The sequence below is a fragment of the Falco rusticolus genome, chromosome 1, assembly GCF_015220075.1.
Source record: "Falco rusticolus isolate bFalRus1 chromosome 1, bFalRus1.pri, whole genome shotgun sequence".
In the NCBI taxonomy this organism is placed as follows: domain Eukaryota; kingdom Metazoa; phylum Chordata; class Aves; order Falconiformes; family Falconidae; genus Falco; species Falco rusticolus.
This window is the reverse complement of record NC_051187.1, coordinates 100,483,232-100,498,837: the sequence shown is the minus strand read 5'-3', so window position 1 is coordinate 100,498,837 and position 15,606 is coordinate 100,483,232. Positions and strand designations below refer to the sequence as shown.

Sequence of the window (15,606 nt, the reverse complement as noted above, 5' to 3'; positions counted from 1 at the left end):
AGAGCGGCCCTCAGGCCGCCGCCCGCCCGGCCCGGCCGCTCCGGGGGTTTTGGCGCCAAGCGGGAGGCAGCGCTGCTGCGGCCGTGCCCGGCACTGCCCGCCGCCGCCCTGCGAGGAGCTCGGCGAGGTTAGAGACTTACTGGCCGGCCTCGCCCCTGCCCCGGGGCTGGGGCTGGGGGATCCTGGCTGGGCGGCGCTGCGGGCCCGGCCCCAGGCCCGAGGGCGGGCGGGCAAGGGGAGGGGGGCGGCGCGGAGCCTCCTCCCGGGCTGTTCTTCCCCGGCCGGACGGAGAGCGGCACTGTGTCCCCGCGGCGCACGCTCCGCCGGAGCCTCCCCCTTCTCCCCAGCCACCGCCGCCGCTGCCGCCACCGAGCAGCTTCCCCCTCCCCCCACCCCTCCCCGACCAGGAGCCGCCGCCGCACCGCGGAGCAGGGAGGCGGCGGGAGCAGCGAGGGCAGCGGCCGGCGGGGGTGGCGGAGAAGCAGCGAGGACCACCCGGCACGGAGGCTACTCAATGCTGCACCTTCCGGAGCTGCATGAGGTAAAGGCGGCTCCGGGTCCCGCTTCCCTCCGTCCCCGCTCCCCCCCTTTCCGTCGCCCGCGGCCGGCGGGGGTGTGTGCGCGGAGCCGGGGGGTTGGGGGGCTCTTTGTGGGCCCGGCCGGGTGCGGGGCGGCGGAGCGAGGAGGGGCTGCGGGGCGAGGGGCTGAGGGGACATGAAGTTGCGGGAACAAATGGAAAGTGGAGAGTGGCCTGGCCCCCTCCCCGGGGGGGCTCCCGCCGCCGCGGGGGGGCCGGGCGGGGGGCTCGGCGCCGGGCGGGGGGGGCCGGCGGGGGTGTTTTGTTTGCGCTCGCCGCCGCCTCCCTCCCTCCCTCCCCCCTCTCCTGTTGGTTTCTCTGCCTCCTGATAGTTTTGAGGCCTAACTGTTTAGGCCTCGTCTCCCGGCTCCGGGGCCGGCGTGCCGGCTCCGGGGCCCTCCCCGGGGCCGGGAATCGCACCGCCTGGCCCCCCTTCGGGGCGTAGCGGGCCCTCGGCCCCGGGGCATCCTTCGATCGAGCCCGAAATTTCGTCGTAAAACCGTCAGCTCCGAACTATTGGTGTTGGGCTGGAGCAGCCCCGCAATGAAAGGAGGCGCCGGAGGGGAATGGAGGGGCTGGAGTTGCGGGGGGCGGCGGCGGCGGCGGTCAGGGCCTCGCTCCAGCGCGCCTGGGGCGGGAGGATGCGGCGGGGGCAGCGGCGGGGGGCGCAGCCGGCGGGGTGATCAGCGGGGCCTTCTGCGAATTGAGGGTGAGAAATGGAAAAAGAGGGTTAGAAAGTCGTTTCCATTCTGCTGAACTTTTGTTTTCTGACCGATAGAGGCCGGTAGAGGACTGTGGAGAAGGAAAGTTTATAACCAGCAGCACCAGGATGGACTTCCCTGCTACCCAACCAAAACCTGCTGCCGATGGTAAAATCATCTACTATCCTCCTGGAGTGAAGGAGATTACGGATAAAATTACCAACGATGAGGTGGTTAAACGGTTAAAGGTGAGCAATCCTGATCACCACCCCCTTCCCTGCAACTTTTGCTTCTTAAGAGAAACATTTCATCACTGGAAAGGAGAATTGCCAGGGTTTCCTTGTCACAGTTGAAATGTCTCCTTCTTACCTGCAGATCCTGCTTTTCTATAAAAGAGGAGTCATTTTTGTAATTCGTGGCAGTACTTCTGTGAGCTCCCTCAAAGCCAGAGTTGATATGTTAAACTGCTAATTTGTACGTGAAATACATCCACAGTTTTGGGGAGGGTCTGAAGTGGAATCATAAGTAATAATTGCAGGATATGTTACTGATAATTTTTGTTGGTAAGCTCGAAGGCTTTTGGGGGTTCCAGCGCCTTGAGCAAACGTAGTTGAGCGGCAGAAACAAGTAGAGCTAGCTAAGGGTGTTCTTGACTGAAAAGATAGCACTGTTTACAAACAGCAAAGATGAATTTCTGGAGTGTGTAGGTTAATTTTGAAATTGTTTAATATGTAAAACCTGCCTCAGATTTTGCAATTTGATATAACACATACAGTTTCTTTCCTATTCAGTATAACTGGTGCTTGGTAAAGTTACTAAATTTTCCTAAGCAAAAGGGACAGTTACAAAAACATCTTTGCTTGCTTGACAGCATCCTGGGGGACTGTGAGGCTTACCTCTGTGTTTTATTGGGGTTTTATTCCTTTTTTCCACTGGAAACATGAAATACTACAGTGATACAGTAGCATTATTTCTTAACTCTATGCTGAAACCAGAGAAGTTGAGCATCGATCAAATATTGGCACAGCTGGTTTGTTAACGCCATGGTCTTTGGACCAGAAAGTTGTTGTAACCTAGGATTTGGTCCTGTGCCCAGGTGAAGATGTAGTAATAATTTTTCAGAGATTGGAATAATTCTCTCATCTGTTGATCTGTGTCCCATCACAACAGTGACGCCGCAAAGACTGAAAAATAGAAATCACAGTCTTGTATAGTCAGTACATCGAAAAAATCTCTTACCTATAAATGTGAAGAGAATATAGGCTTTGTGCTTTGCTTTCAAAGCAACAAAGCACATGTCAGTTGTTTCTTTGAAAATGAGCCTTGTTGTCCAATTACAGTTTTGCGATTTATTGAATGGACAAGTCCAGTCTAGTATTTTCGAAACTCCAGTGGAATATTGCCAGTTACAGGAGAAGATCCTAGAGTTTTGATTGTTTGGACAGAGACCTTGAATAAAAGTCCATGTGGAACGGGGAGGAGTGCAGTTTTGAGGTGCTCATTGAAACAGGTATATTATTTTGTCCCTGTTGGAGAACTTGCAATGGTGAGCTATGCCATTCTTAGATAACAGACATGTTTTGCTGAATTCATGTGTGTGTGTTGGACATAATTTTCAGGCTAAAAGCAGATTTTTTAATGAACTACTGTTAAGGAATTCAGACGACCTTAAGACCATAGGCAAACTTTAAATGGGAACAAATATTTTGCTAGTGGACCTACCATCACTGAAACAACAGAGAAAGATTTTTCTTATCTTACTGGTACTGCTTAATCTGAGTTTGAGGATTTTTTTTGGTCAGATATTAACTTCACTGAAGCATCAAGAAAATTGGAAGTATTGTACAGTTTCGAACTAAACCAACAAGTATTTTACTCTTTATGTTTTTGTATAGACATATATAATCTTTATGAAATCCATGCTTTTTATCTAATCTTATCATATATATAATATATATACCTATATATATCATATAATACATACTTGATCTATGAAACCAAATTCATTCTGGCATGTGGAATATTATGATGATGCAGTGCTTGGGATGGAAATGCTTGGAAAAGTTTTGTTCACTTAAAAGTTAAGTTTCCACAACTTTAAATATGACTGAGTGATAAAAGCCACCTTTAGCAGAATGTACAAATTCAGGCATGAATCAGCCCTTGAAACTAGTGGGTTTGCCACCTTCTTGGCCATGCGTGATCTAAAGATGCTCTGTGTGTCTTACAGAAGATGCGTGTGTAACTTGGTGTTTTGGCCACCAGGCTTTGGGTCATGTCCTGCAAATTTTTGTACTTTTAGCTTATTGAAGTCATGGTCAACTTAATTGGTTACAAATTTGTGTCCTTATTAGCAACTTTTCTGATATTGCATCTGTATTTTTGTGTCCAAACCTCTTCTTGTAATGAAGGCTTTTCATATTATTGGAACTTGAGACATTCTGGGCACCTGTCCCAGAGTGCCTGAGCAGCAGCTTTTGTGCCAAGGACTTTTAAAAAGAATGTTTTTCTATCCTTTCCCTCTTTCTGCTTGGGGTTGTGGGTAATAAAATGTAGGCCAGATTCTTTTACAGTGTTTTGATATATCTGTATGGTAACATTAGCACTGTCCTGAAAATGGAAGAGTACTGAGGGTGACGTAGAAAGGAAAAGCCTCTGGATTGCATATGTATAATGAATGAAACACCAGTTCAGGTGCTTTAATGGAGTCAAAGGGGATTTCTGGTGTGTTAGATTACATTGATGGGTTGATGCCTTCTTAGAGTGGGACAGTATGTGATGTATAATTTCAGCTATTGAAGAAGTGATTTTAACTGGTTTGCTATGGTTGGGGACAAGTGGCAGTTTAATAGATCCAAGTAAGTTTAATCTAATTGTGCAGCTAGCATGTAGCAGAGTTGAGGCTTACTGTACTTTGACTAGAAAATAATTTTTTTTTTGCTTGTTTTTTGTTTCTCTGTACAGTGCATCTTTTCAAGTAATGCAGTGATTGGTTTCAGGACAGTCAGATGGTTGTCAATTTAGTAAGGCTTGTGGGGAGAGGTAATAACTTTTATTTAAACAGGTGACAGAAGTGGAAAACAACAAACAATTCTAAGGCACCAAGTAGTCCTTTAGTTCCAAAATCTATCCAGCAACTAAATACAAGTTGAGAGCAATTGTATTAGCAATATGTTTTTTCCTGTAAGATAGTTGAAGGAAGTTTTAGAAACTCATAGAGAAGCTTTGCAGCAAAGTGGATACTGACTATTAACATTTTTTTTCAAATTGACTGTATTTTACTGCCTTGTCAAATTCCAGACTTGTATACTGTTGTCAGTAAACTATTACATCTCAGATACCACTTTCTTTGTCACAAGAGAATATTTTGATGTCATTGATGTAGAACCTTGTAATAATTATTAATAAGATCAATAGTAGTGTACTTAATTGTCAGGTATGCTAAAAATAGCTCCACGAATCCAAAATGCATAGAGACTGACTTTCTCAGAGACTTGACTTTGTAGGCAAAACCAGAACTGAAAAGAAGTGGCTTGCTCTGCTGCTTGTCCCAGCCTCTGTTGTGTACCTTATCTACAAGCATTTGCTTTGCTGCGTGCCAAAATGGATGGGTAAACAGATCTGGGTTAAAACTTAAGAGGAAAAAGACCCCAAAAGCCAGACCTATGTTAATTTTAGTCTGAATAATTTTTGCCTGATTTATCCTGAGAGTTCACAAATACTTGTGCCAGCACAGCGGGGGAAAAGCAACTTCCTTTTGTGGCACTCCTGCCTTAGAGTGTTGAAGGAACTTCAGAGTCAATTTGAACATAAAAGTTTGCAAATGTTGACTTCTGAGATAGAGATGAGGACTTCTGTATGTTTCTGCAAAACCACCTCACCTGCTAGATATTTTTTTTTTTTTAGTAAAAGAAATAATGCATCATGACAAGTTCAGGTATAGCTTTGTACCAACAACTATACAGTTTGGTAAAGTGTATGACAAGTCTGTAGAAAAAAAGAAAACATCTACAGTGCAGCATTTTCTTTTACCTATAGATATCGGTGTAAGCAGCACTAATCCATAAAATCTGTAAAAAGCACATTTAATCAGACACTAAAGATACAAAAGTACCCCACCCCACCCCCAGGAAAAAGGGTGTTTCTGAAACCTTCCAAAGGAAAAGGAGTGATAAACTAGTTGCAACATAGAGATTTTTAACAAAGGTTTAAGACAGTGTAAAACCCTGTTTTTGTGAAATTAAGAGTTTCATAGGTTAGAATTTATTGAGGGCAATGTAGTTCTTTATCAAAGCTGGGGTTAGTATTCTGGGTTTTTCGGGGGGGGGGGGAGGTGCAGGGCGGGCAGGGTGCTTGTGTTAGTTTTGGGGAGTGATTTTTCTTTTGTTTCTCAGCCAGTCCAGCACTCTTGTTGCTTTTCCCATGGTGATAGTCTGGCAAGGCATTTTCTGTGAAAGTTTCTTTTGATTTCCACATATACCTTTCTACCCTCTCTCCCCAGTTTTCCCCCTGCCACCCAACCCCAAGGCCTAGCTTGTGATCACCTGGAGAAGACACACTCTTGGTGTGTCTTGAGATTTTCCTTATCTTGTCCCGTGGCATTTCTTAGGTTTTGGCTATGTATTGGTGCCAGAGAGAAACAAACACTTGCTTTCCTTCTTCCCATTGTCTTTTTGCATATTGCTCTGGTTATTAAATGTTGGCCTCTTTGTTGCTGGGCCTGTTGCATCTTTGTCTTTGGAAGATTATCCTCATGTCACTAGAAATAGTTAATGCTAATAATTTATCATATTACACACAGGTGAGTTTTAAGCATCTGTTATATAATGGTAAAATTGAGAAAGGTTGGTTGTATTTTCTACTTAAATGTTTTGGAGTAGGCTGGAGGTATGTGAGAGGGAAGAAAAGGTTGCTCTTCGCTCATCCTGATACTTTTGCAGAAATTAATGGATGTTCTCTGAGATTGTGTAGTTAGATGCACCTTTGATGTGACCTGGCTATGCTTAGGTAGTTATTTAGAACAGAACTAAAAAATACAGATTTATTATCCTGGAGAAGAAAATCTATGTGTGAGGGGAAAGGTGTACATATTAAGTATGTTGGATTGTACTAGTTAATAAATACAATTTGCTGGCAAGACTTGGTGACATGGGTATTTTCATGGGTGAAACCTCTGACTTGCATGTACTTACATGCTTATATTTAAAAATTCTAATCAGTTTTGTGGAGGTCATATAGCCAGGTTACAGAAGTGATCCACAGTTAATTATTCTAACAATTCTAAAACTTCCATTAATTGTATTTAACTGCAGACTGCCGTTTAGTGTTCTTGAGCTTTGCTGGCCACATAAGCCTAAAGCCAAATTTCTAATTTGATTTTGCTCATAGTTTAATCTTTTTAATTAGTTTGACTCTTGCAACAATCAAGTTTTCCATTAACTGGGACAGGCCGCTAGTCAAAGAAGAAATCTTGTCCTGTTTTTTTTTTTTCAATGGAATATAGCTGTTTGCTTTGTAAATGTCCCAATTTCATTAATCTTTAGAGAAATAGACCATGTAAGCTCACCCAGTTCACCCAGATGTTACTGAATTTCAAATTGACTGATGATGAGACCCTTTTGGTTTTGTATCTGATTTTAACAAAATTTTATTTTGTTACAAGTGCATCAGTAATTAACATACAATTTCACATGTATGATACTATTTTAATGGTTTCCCAGCAACAATAAGATAAATATATAGTGAAATAAAAGAAGTCCCAATTTGAAAGGGGGAAAAAACAGAGGTTGCTAAACCAGGAATGATAACTTCTGATGACTGACCACCAAAATGGATGAGTTCAGAAGTCCTTATGCCCTTGTTTATTCCATCATAAACCTGAAATAATTAGTTTTATTCTTGTGCTAATGCTTCTTTGTGAGGTGAGTACATCATGTTAATTGCAGTTCAAAAGATCGGGAACTGAAGAGCCACTGAAAAGGAAAAAACCAAACCCAAACACAAAAAAAGACAAGCTAGCTTCATATGCCTGATCTGGCATTTCTAAAATGTGACTTGTGCATTCTGCTACACTTTACATGTTCAGACCACAAGTTCCTATAGAAACTTTGTAATAGGTGGAGGCTAGGGTGAGAGTCTTCAGACTAAACTTTTAAAACACGGCATAGAATATTCCTTTCCTGCAATATTTCCCTTCAGTTACAGTCTTCCAGCTTCAATAAATAAGAAAGATGGCCTTTGAGTAATACGCTCCTCTACCAAATAACCTTGATTAACTTCAGAGCAAGTCCTTTCTGTGGACTGAACCAAGTAATGGCTTCAGGTTTTTGGTTGAGGTTGGGTTTTGTGTGTTTTGTTTTTGTTTGTTTGTTTGTTTGTTTTTTAAGGAGAGGGAGGAAAGGAGGGTATGTAATCACTTACCAAATACTGTAACGTCAGGATTGAGCAGGTTGACTAGAGATTTGAGAATTATAGGATTATACTTGGAAAAGAGGTGAATAAGATAAAAGCATATAAAATAATAAATGACAGCAGATGAGGAATTTCTGGTTTTGCCCCCCTCTCCTGAAGAAAGAGCATTCATTGAAATTGAAACTTAAGCAGTTGTTAAAGGTTACATATTTCTCAGAGTCATACTGGAAGGTTGCAGCAGACCACAGCTGAATTGATTTTTGATGTTGTCTTTAGTATAAGTGACATACTTCGATATGTCACTTCAGGTGGGTGTGCCTGTCAGTATGTATTTTTATGGTATAATGTGGGAGACTTTTTGTGTATTCAGATATTTTAAATAAAGTTTGGTTGCAAAATCCTTGACACATCAGTGCATTTTTATGAGAAGTTTGTATGCCTAAGTTTGCAAAACAGCAAGAGCCGTAGCTGTGCTCGGAGACTCATAAATGAAGTGTTAATCTCACAACAGTGCTATGAAATGAAAAAAAAAAATATCCCTTGGTTTGCAGACAGTAATGTGGAGATGATTGATGGGAAGGGGTATGAAACATCATCTGAGGTTACTTTTCTTCCTTGTCCACTTGTGAATCAATTAATATTATTTTGCTTAATGCCTATGTGCATCTTTTGCTACCAGAAAGAAAATCAGACAAAATAAATAGCAGGTAATTCATTCACAGTACACATTATAGCCATTTTAGTAGTTACAGAAACCAAACTTTTGTCTAGTCCACAATCTATGTTAAACATTCTTCATATATGATTTTTTTTTTTTAGACTGCAATATCTTTTTAATCACTATTGTTACCTAGAAATCTAAACCACATGCCTATTATTGGTGTCACTCAAAGCAATGTGTGTTTGCTGGCTCTGCAGCTGCAGTAAACTAATGAACTGTATTCCCACTGCTGTGCTGACATCAGAATTTGGCTGTTGCAAAGATGTCTTAAGCATGATGAAGTACTGTTAAAGGTAAACAAAGATGAAATTGGCACAAAGTATGTTCCTGCTTAGAAATGAAGGTTGAAAATTTTGTGGTACCTAGATAGCATGGGATATCCTATACATATGTTTTATTTATGTGAGACAGATGATACATACTTATCTGATGGAGCTGTCAGAGCTGCAGTGTTAGGATCAGTTTTGCAGCCATGGTGTGGAGAAAAATCCATTCAAATTAACTGTGAAGACTGCTCAGCCTTTTTAATGTCTTAGTTATTCTCCAGTGAGTTCCCATTTCTTTCCAGTTGTTCAGTTATATTACCTAATCTTAATGGTACTCTGTTGTCTTACATGAATAGAGCCTGTCACCTTTTGCTGAAACACTGTTTGGTAGTCATTAGCAATTATAGGCCTTACACTGTTTTAGTGTTGCATTCTAATACCTCATGGTAGAAAGTATGACATCTGTCTCCAGGAGATTTATCAAAACTTTCCAAACTGTTGAAGCAGAGAAAAAGTTTTGTACTGGCAGAATGCATTCATAAGCATTAAAGAGACATATGCCTTTTTGATTTAAAAATACTTTTTTAAACTGATACAGACACTGAAGATGAAAGAGAAGGAGAAAGAACATTTTAAAAGAAGTTTGCATAAATAAAATATTTCTGGAGTCTTCCCTCACCCCTTTCTTTGCTTGGCTACAGCACCTGAAAAATGCACATTTGTGTGTTTTGTTTTTTTTTTTTTTTTTTAAAAGTAGTTATGTTGCTGTTCAGTAGAATTAGCATTTGCTTTGCAGTCATTAAAGAATACCATTTCCTCTGCAGTTGTACTCTCTGCTTTCTTACGGCCTTCTATGGAAATAACCTGATTGACCATCAGGGAATAGCTTCAGATCTGCAGGAGATCTGCACATTTACAATATTATTTTTTTTACATTGTATAACTTACAATCTTTGAACTGTTCTATCACCACATCTAACACAAGAGATGAACTTCAAACTTGTTGTTATTATGAAAATCTCATTACTGTAGTTTTAAGTGCCTGAGAATCAGCCTCTCAAAAATTGAAAGAAAACATATTTGTGTTTTTCATTTTGTATATGTGATAGTGCTTTGTCTGGGCAAATGTGTTTAGCTTGCTTTTCTAATGAAAAAAGGTTTTATCTGGTCAGCCGCTCAAATTTCTTTGCTGCTGATCTTTCTTGAAGTTACTTTAGTTCAGAACTTGCTGACAGTAGGGCAAGGGTTTCAGAGATGCAAGATTTGTCTAATTGGTGCGAAGCAGAATAAGAGACATCAGAGTTCTGTTTATAGAAAGGAAAATGGACCAGCACTGTTAAACATTTCAAAAGGCAGCAGCCCTTATGCTAGCTGGAATAAATTCAACTAATTCTGACATGGGTGTTTCGAATGCTATAGGGAATGTGCTGCCCACCCACCCCACCCGCCCTGGTCCAGCTCTCCAGGCACGGCACCCAGAAGGAGGTGGGCAGGTAGTGCAGGAGGATGAGAGTGAGGAGTGCAGAAGGGAGTGAGTTGGCAGCGCTCTTAGAGAACGGTGATGGGCAACAGATTTGTTGGAAACCAGCCATCATTAATTTTGCTGCTTATGGTAAAATTCATTTCATATAGCAGCAGTAAATGAGGTGAAAAGCTAAAATAAAGCACACAAACTTTTAAATACTTTCTCAACCCACAGACTAGTAGAGGGCTGTGCATGGTATTTGAAAATATTACTATTTTTTTAACTTTAAAGTGGTGGGGGTTTAATAGCTACAAAGGATTCCTACGTTCCTTGATCATCTTGATGGAAACTGCTTATGTGATGCACTAGTAGCTAAAAATCTCAAAAGATGATCACTAGGTTCTTTAGTTAATGTTTTCTATAGTATTTTTCTTAAATAATTTTGTTTTTTCTGTTTATTTTGGCTGCTTAGAATCATGATGATGGTACAAATGCTGAAGCAAAATCTGTGTAGTGAAAACTTAGTTGAACTTAGCAGGTGCCCAGTATAAAGAAAATGTGCAGTTTGAGCCTTATGATGATGCCGTAGTGTGGATGTGAAAAGTTTTTTAAAATATGTTGTTCTTTGGAAAAAAACCGAAACTGATTGACGTTACTGGTGTTACCAATGTGATGAAAGGAAACTACTGTTTGATATTTCCCCTTAAAACTACCTTCAGATGGATTTGAGTAGTCAAAGTAGGGTAAATCCTGTTGTTTTGATACAATTTTGTGTTTTAATTGTGTTCTCTTCTGTTACTATTTGAAAATATATGCATGTACTTAATTATCCAAAATGCAATAATGGTTCTCTGTAGTAAACTCATTATTGAATTTTAATCAAACCATAGTCGTAATTTAGTAAGGAATTACTGGAAATTAAATTCTGAGGAATATAAGAATTGTTACCTTCATGTGATTTAAAATAAAAAAAAAATGCTTGGTCACTTAACTCACACACTCTGACTGTGGTGCCTTTCTCTAGGCTTTAGTCCTGATGTCCTAGTCAGTCAGAAAGGATATAATTTTTCTTTAAAAACTTTGTTTACATGAAACAGTGGAGAAGAATCATTCAGAAATTATGTCCCTTCATTCGTACAGTTGTGCAACATATTGTAGAATAAATGAAGAAAAGTTTAATTCTTAAGCTGTTGCAGTAATAAGAACGAAACAAAGTAAACTTGATACTTTTGATGGTAGAAACAGAATTCAGCAATCTGGGGGGAGGTGGAGAAGGTTGCCCTCCGTGTTTGTTTTTGGACCACTGGCTCGCTCTGAGCTCTGAATTACCGCACAGTTAACATTCATTCACTTACAGAGCAAAACAAAGAAATGCAAGGCAACTTTAAAGCTTTTTGCTGAAAATACATGTTTATTTAAATACCTTATTCAGTCATCCTTTGTAAATGTAATTGGCATGTGTCACTATTTCTGAAAAACTTCTAATCCTTCTCTAAAGTTCCCACTTCTGCTATCACCAGTAAAATTCCAGTGGCAAGAAAGGAAGTATTTGCTTGTGTGAAGTCAGTAAATGAGGGTCTAGTAGTTGCATTTGTGAACTGTTAGTGACAGTTTTTTTCTTTAAAAATGTATGTAGAATATGAAAGTAGGCATAACTGTGAAGTCTAAGGGAAATTGGGAAATCTGGAAATAAGATTTCAGCTCTGTACCAGTTGGAACTGGTAGTCTAGACTGCTGTAAAATCAGGAGAGTTCTGCTTTAGGAAATGGGAGGGTTCATCAAGTACAAAACCTGTATCTTTGTAGAATATATACACATCAGTACAACCGGCAGTAGGTCAGTAGAAAGCCTAATAAGTTGTAAAGTCTTTTTGAACTGGGAGTGAAAACAAAGGCTGTGTTTCTAAACCTCAGCTGAGAAAGCAGGGATGGTGCGTTATGCTTTCCAAAATTAACGCTTTTTCAGTCCTAGCCTTTGTTTCCCTTTTAAAGGTTAAAACACCTTCAGTCAGATTGAAAAGTAAAAAGGCTGCCATTTAATTTTGTTTCATTTTGAAAGCTTTACGTATTGTTCTTAGTTTAGCTTCTTGAGCACATTGGACCATCCTGGTCTCAGTTTAATTTGTTAAGCAGATTAGAGCATAGTCATCCTAGAGTAGCAGCTCTGTGTGCCACTCCATTTCTGATGCTAAAATTGGATTTTGATACTCAGATACACAGGTGAGGATGGAGTTCTCCACTCTATTTTATCTGGCAATGAAGCTGGTTTGAGAGACTTCTTCAGGGACTCTTACACTGTCTCTGCCTCCTGAGAAATCATACTGTGGAGCTGTGCCCTAATTTGCACTGTCTTGAGACTCTTCAGAGTCATTCTGACTTTAGCCTGTACGTGGGTTGTGAGGACTTCCAGTTTCTGTATACTCTCTGATTGAACGCCTGTCAACACTTTGGTTAAAAGCCTAGCATCATGCAACATCATAAAATTAATTTTAAAACTAGCCTCAAAATTTTAGAAATAAGAAAAATACTAATTGTTAGCATTTTTGGAGGATTTGTTTAGAGTTTTCCCGCTGCTTTTCATCATCTTTGTCAATCTTCTGCTTGAAAACAGAACTATGGGCAAAAATAATTTCATCAGGAAAGGTGAAAAGGTGGCTTGGTAAGTAATGGAAGGTTAGTTCTGCAGAGAATTGGGAGTCAGTTTAGTAATCTGACCTGACCCACGTAGCAGGTATTTTAACATAGTCAGAAGCAAGTTAGTTTATTTAAACATTAAAAAATGCAAGTCCTTTTTATGGAGTGCCAGAATTGTGTTTTGGAAACTTGTCATCCTGACGCCATTGTACCTGACTACTTCTGCGGAAGGAAACAATTATCTTCACTGCTGCCGCCATTGCTGTTGAGGGAGAATAATGATTCAAAGCTGTTTGTCTTAACTGAGTTGGGAACACTCTCAAAGTCATTGAAACAAAGTTTGATAAGAGTAAGAGGAGAAAAGTAAAAAATGGAGGTACATGGTGATTGTAGGCAAGGAGGGGAACGGTAGTATGGTTGGAAAGGATGGAGTTGCTACACAGTAGCTGGAGGATTGCCGGGAATCAAAAGCTGGTGTGCTTCACCCTACTGCAATGTGTGGAAGCACATGCACCAAAACCAGCACTTTGAGCCAGTGAAGTACTCTTGCTTGCTTGTGGGCCATCTTTTTACACACAGCAGCCCAGGTGTGTCTGTGGCCTGCAGGATACTGGATTGTGGAAGTGATCCTATTAAAAAACTTTTTTTTCCCCCCCAGGTTAGTTTTCATTTGGATCAATGTGACTTATGCAGACTCACCTACTACCCCCTCCTTCTGTTGGCAGAAGCTGTATGGTGGTCATGGGGTAGTAGAACTGTTACTTGCTATGAGCTTAATTTGGAACACTGTATTCATTGAGTTTGACCTTATTAAAACAACTTAAAGATCCACTAAACTGCACTCTTTAAGATTGGGCTGAGGCAGTCCCACCCTCCTCTGTGCATTTATATAGCCGTGTAGTGGGCTGGGTCAAGAAGCGGATCTGTCTGAAAAGTAACGTGGCCAGAAAAAGGGATTTCTCAGTAACATCACTCATCAGTTGCATGCGTGCTGGAGTAATAGACAGACAGGTCTGACAGATTTGGGTTGACCCTAAGAAACACTACAAACCCCTACCCCAGTTTGGTGAAGCAGTATCTGTGTACAAAATTGTGTCCCATGTTTCTTAGATCTGCAAATGTACGTGCAGTGAATGATGTGCTACACTTACACGTCTGAAAAAGAAACTAAGGTACACAGGAGAATGTTCTCTGGCTGGAAACAATTGAAATCAGTGCCATGTTTATACGCAAATGCATGGATTGTGCTGGTGCCAGTAATTTTGAAGTAATGTGGATGTTGTAGAATCCACAATGAATTTTCTAATGCTTTAGCTGATAGCTGCTGTAATGGATCATCCCATTCATCCTAATACGTGATTGCTTTCATTGGACTTCAGAATTGGTGTGATAATAGTGAGAGGTACTTATGTACACTTCTTTCTCTAGGAATGTTTGATTTCCTCTTTTTTTTCCCCTTACTGTCATTCCCATTTGTGCAAAAGAAAAAATTTGAAGTTTCCGTGTTTTTCAGGCCTCTGTAAGCCTGATGGCTCACAGTTCTGTACCAGTATTATCATTAGAGATGTGGTGTTTGATGTTTAGACTGGTCTTTTCCTGTTTTGAAGTCCAAACTACTGAGTCTTGTGCTGTGACTTGAACTAGAGTAGGCAGTACAGGCCAGTGCTTGCAAACAGATTTGTCTTCATGCCAGCTTTCATTCTTATTTTTTTCCCCTCCTAATGCCTGCTGTAGTTGATTGTTCTTTATACAACAAGTTGTGCTAACTTAAGGATGTGTATCTGTCTATAGGGGAATATGTGTATGCATACCTACACATATATGGAAATGAGTCTTATTTTCAGGTAATCACACATTCACAAAAAATTGTACTACTCAGCAGATGGGCATCATAAATGGCTTTCTCCGCTACCCCCCACCAAGCATGGACTGATAAAATGCAAGCGGTAGAATCTTTTTTTGTGTTATCCCAAAGCCAGCATTATTAACACTCCGCAGGGCTCATAGCAGGAGCAGACCATGAGTTTGCTGTTTCACATGAAGCTCTTCCAGAATTATTCAGAGAAAGTGAAAAATCTTCTTCTTTAAGTGTTACTGTTTAACTCGTATTTCATACACTTCAGGGCCTGAGAATTGTGCAGAATATATTGTTAAGGATTCCTTGATAGGCCAGAAATCTGGCTACTGTTGAAAAATGTTTGAATGTAATTTTGTTTATTTGAAGAGACAGTGTTTACCAGGCAGTAGCTTGCTCTTCTGTGGTGGTGTATGCATTGAAATTCTGTAGTTGTCAAACTTCAGCCAACCTTATTCCCAATCAATGAGAAATTTGCCCATAGTAATTTGTATATGGAAACTTCTGTGAAAATAGCTGCATGGGAATATTGCCAGAAACTGTTGGATGAATTTGTATGGATGATTTTGATTATACAAATCCTCACTTTGAAATAATTCGATTTCAACTCATGTATTGAGTGTGTGGGTTTGTGGCTTCTTGTTTTTAGTTGTTCCATTCTGTAGTATTATTAAATTAAACCTTTATTTGTAATGTTCAATTCGGAAACCTTCAAAATAATGTTTAAGGAATGAATCTATGGCACCGATCAGTAGTATATTGGGATTCCTGGGGTTTGGTCTTTTTGTTTGTAAATAAATTCTGGAGACCTTAAGTGAGTCTTCATTCAAAATCTTTCATTATCTTTCAAGTCTTTGATGGTATATGAAAAAAGATTGTGAGTAACTGATACCGTTCTTGGCCAATGGGTCAAATGTTCAGAGGCTTGACCAAGACAAGAGAAGCTTGGGTGCATTGATCCTATATAATAATGATGT

The 15,606-nt window shown here is 40.5% G+C and overlaps 1 protein-coding gene across 3 annotated transcripts in view; it reads left to right on the top strand.

Annotated features, from left to right (window-relative positions):
* Nucleotides 1–271: 271 nt before the first annotated feature.
* PDS5A (PDS5 cohesin associated factor A) overlaps nucleotides 272–15,606 on the top strand; it is an 85,885-nt gene continuing 70,550 nt past the window's right edge. The window contains exons 1-2 of one of the 3 annotated variants that reach the window (XM_037391732.1): nucleotides 272–541; nucleotides 1,356–1,526. In XM_037391732.1, coding sequence (XP_037247629.1) covers nucleotides 515–541; nucleotides 1,356–1,526 — 198 coding nt within the window. In that variant the 5' untranslated portion in view covers nucleotides 272–514. Of the gene's footprint in view, nucleotides 542–592; nucleotides 614–1,355; nucleotides 1,527–15,606 lie in introns of those variants that run through there. The other 2 variants (XM_037391746.1, XM_037391741.1) reach the window with 2 other exon arrangements.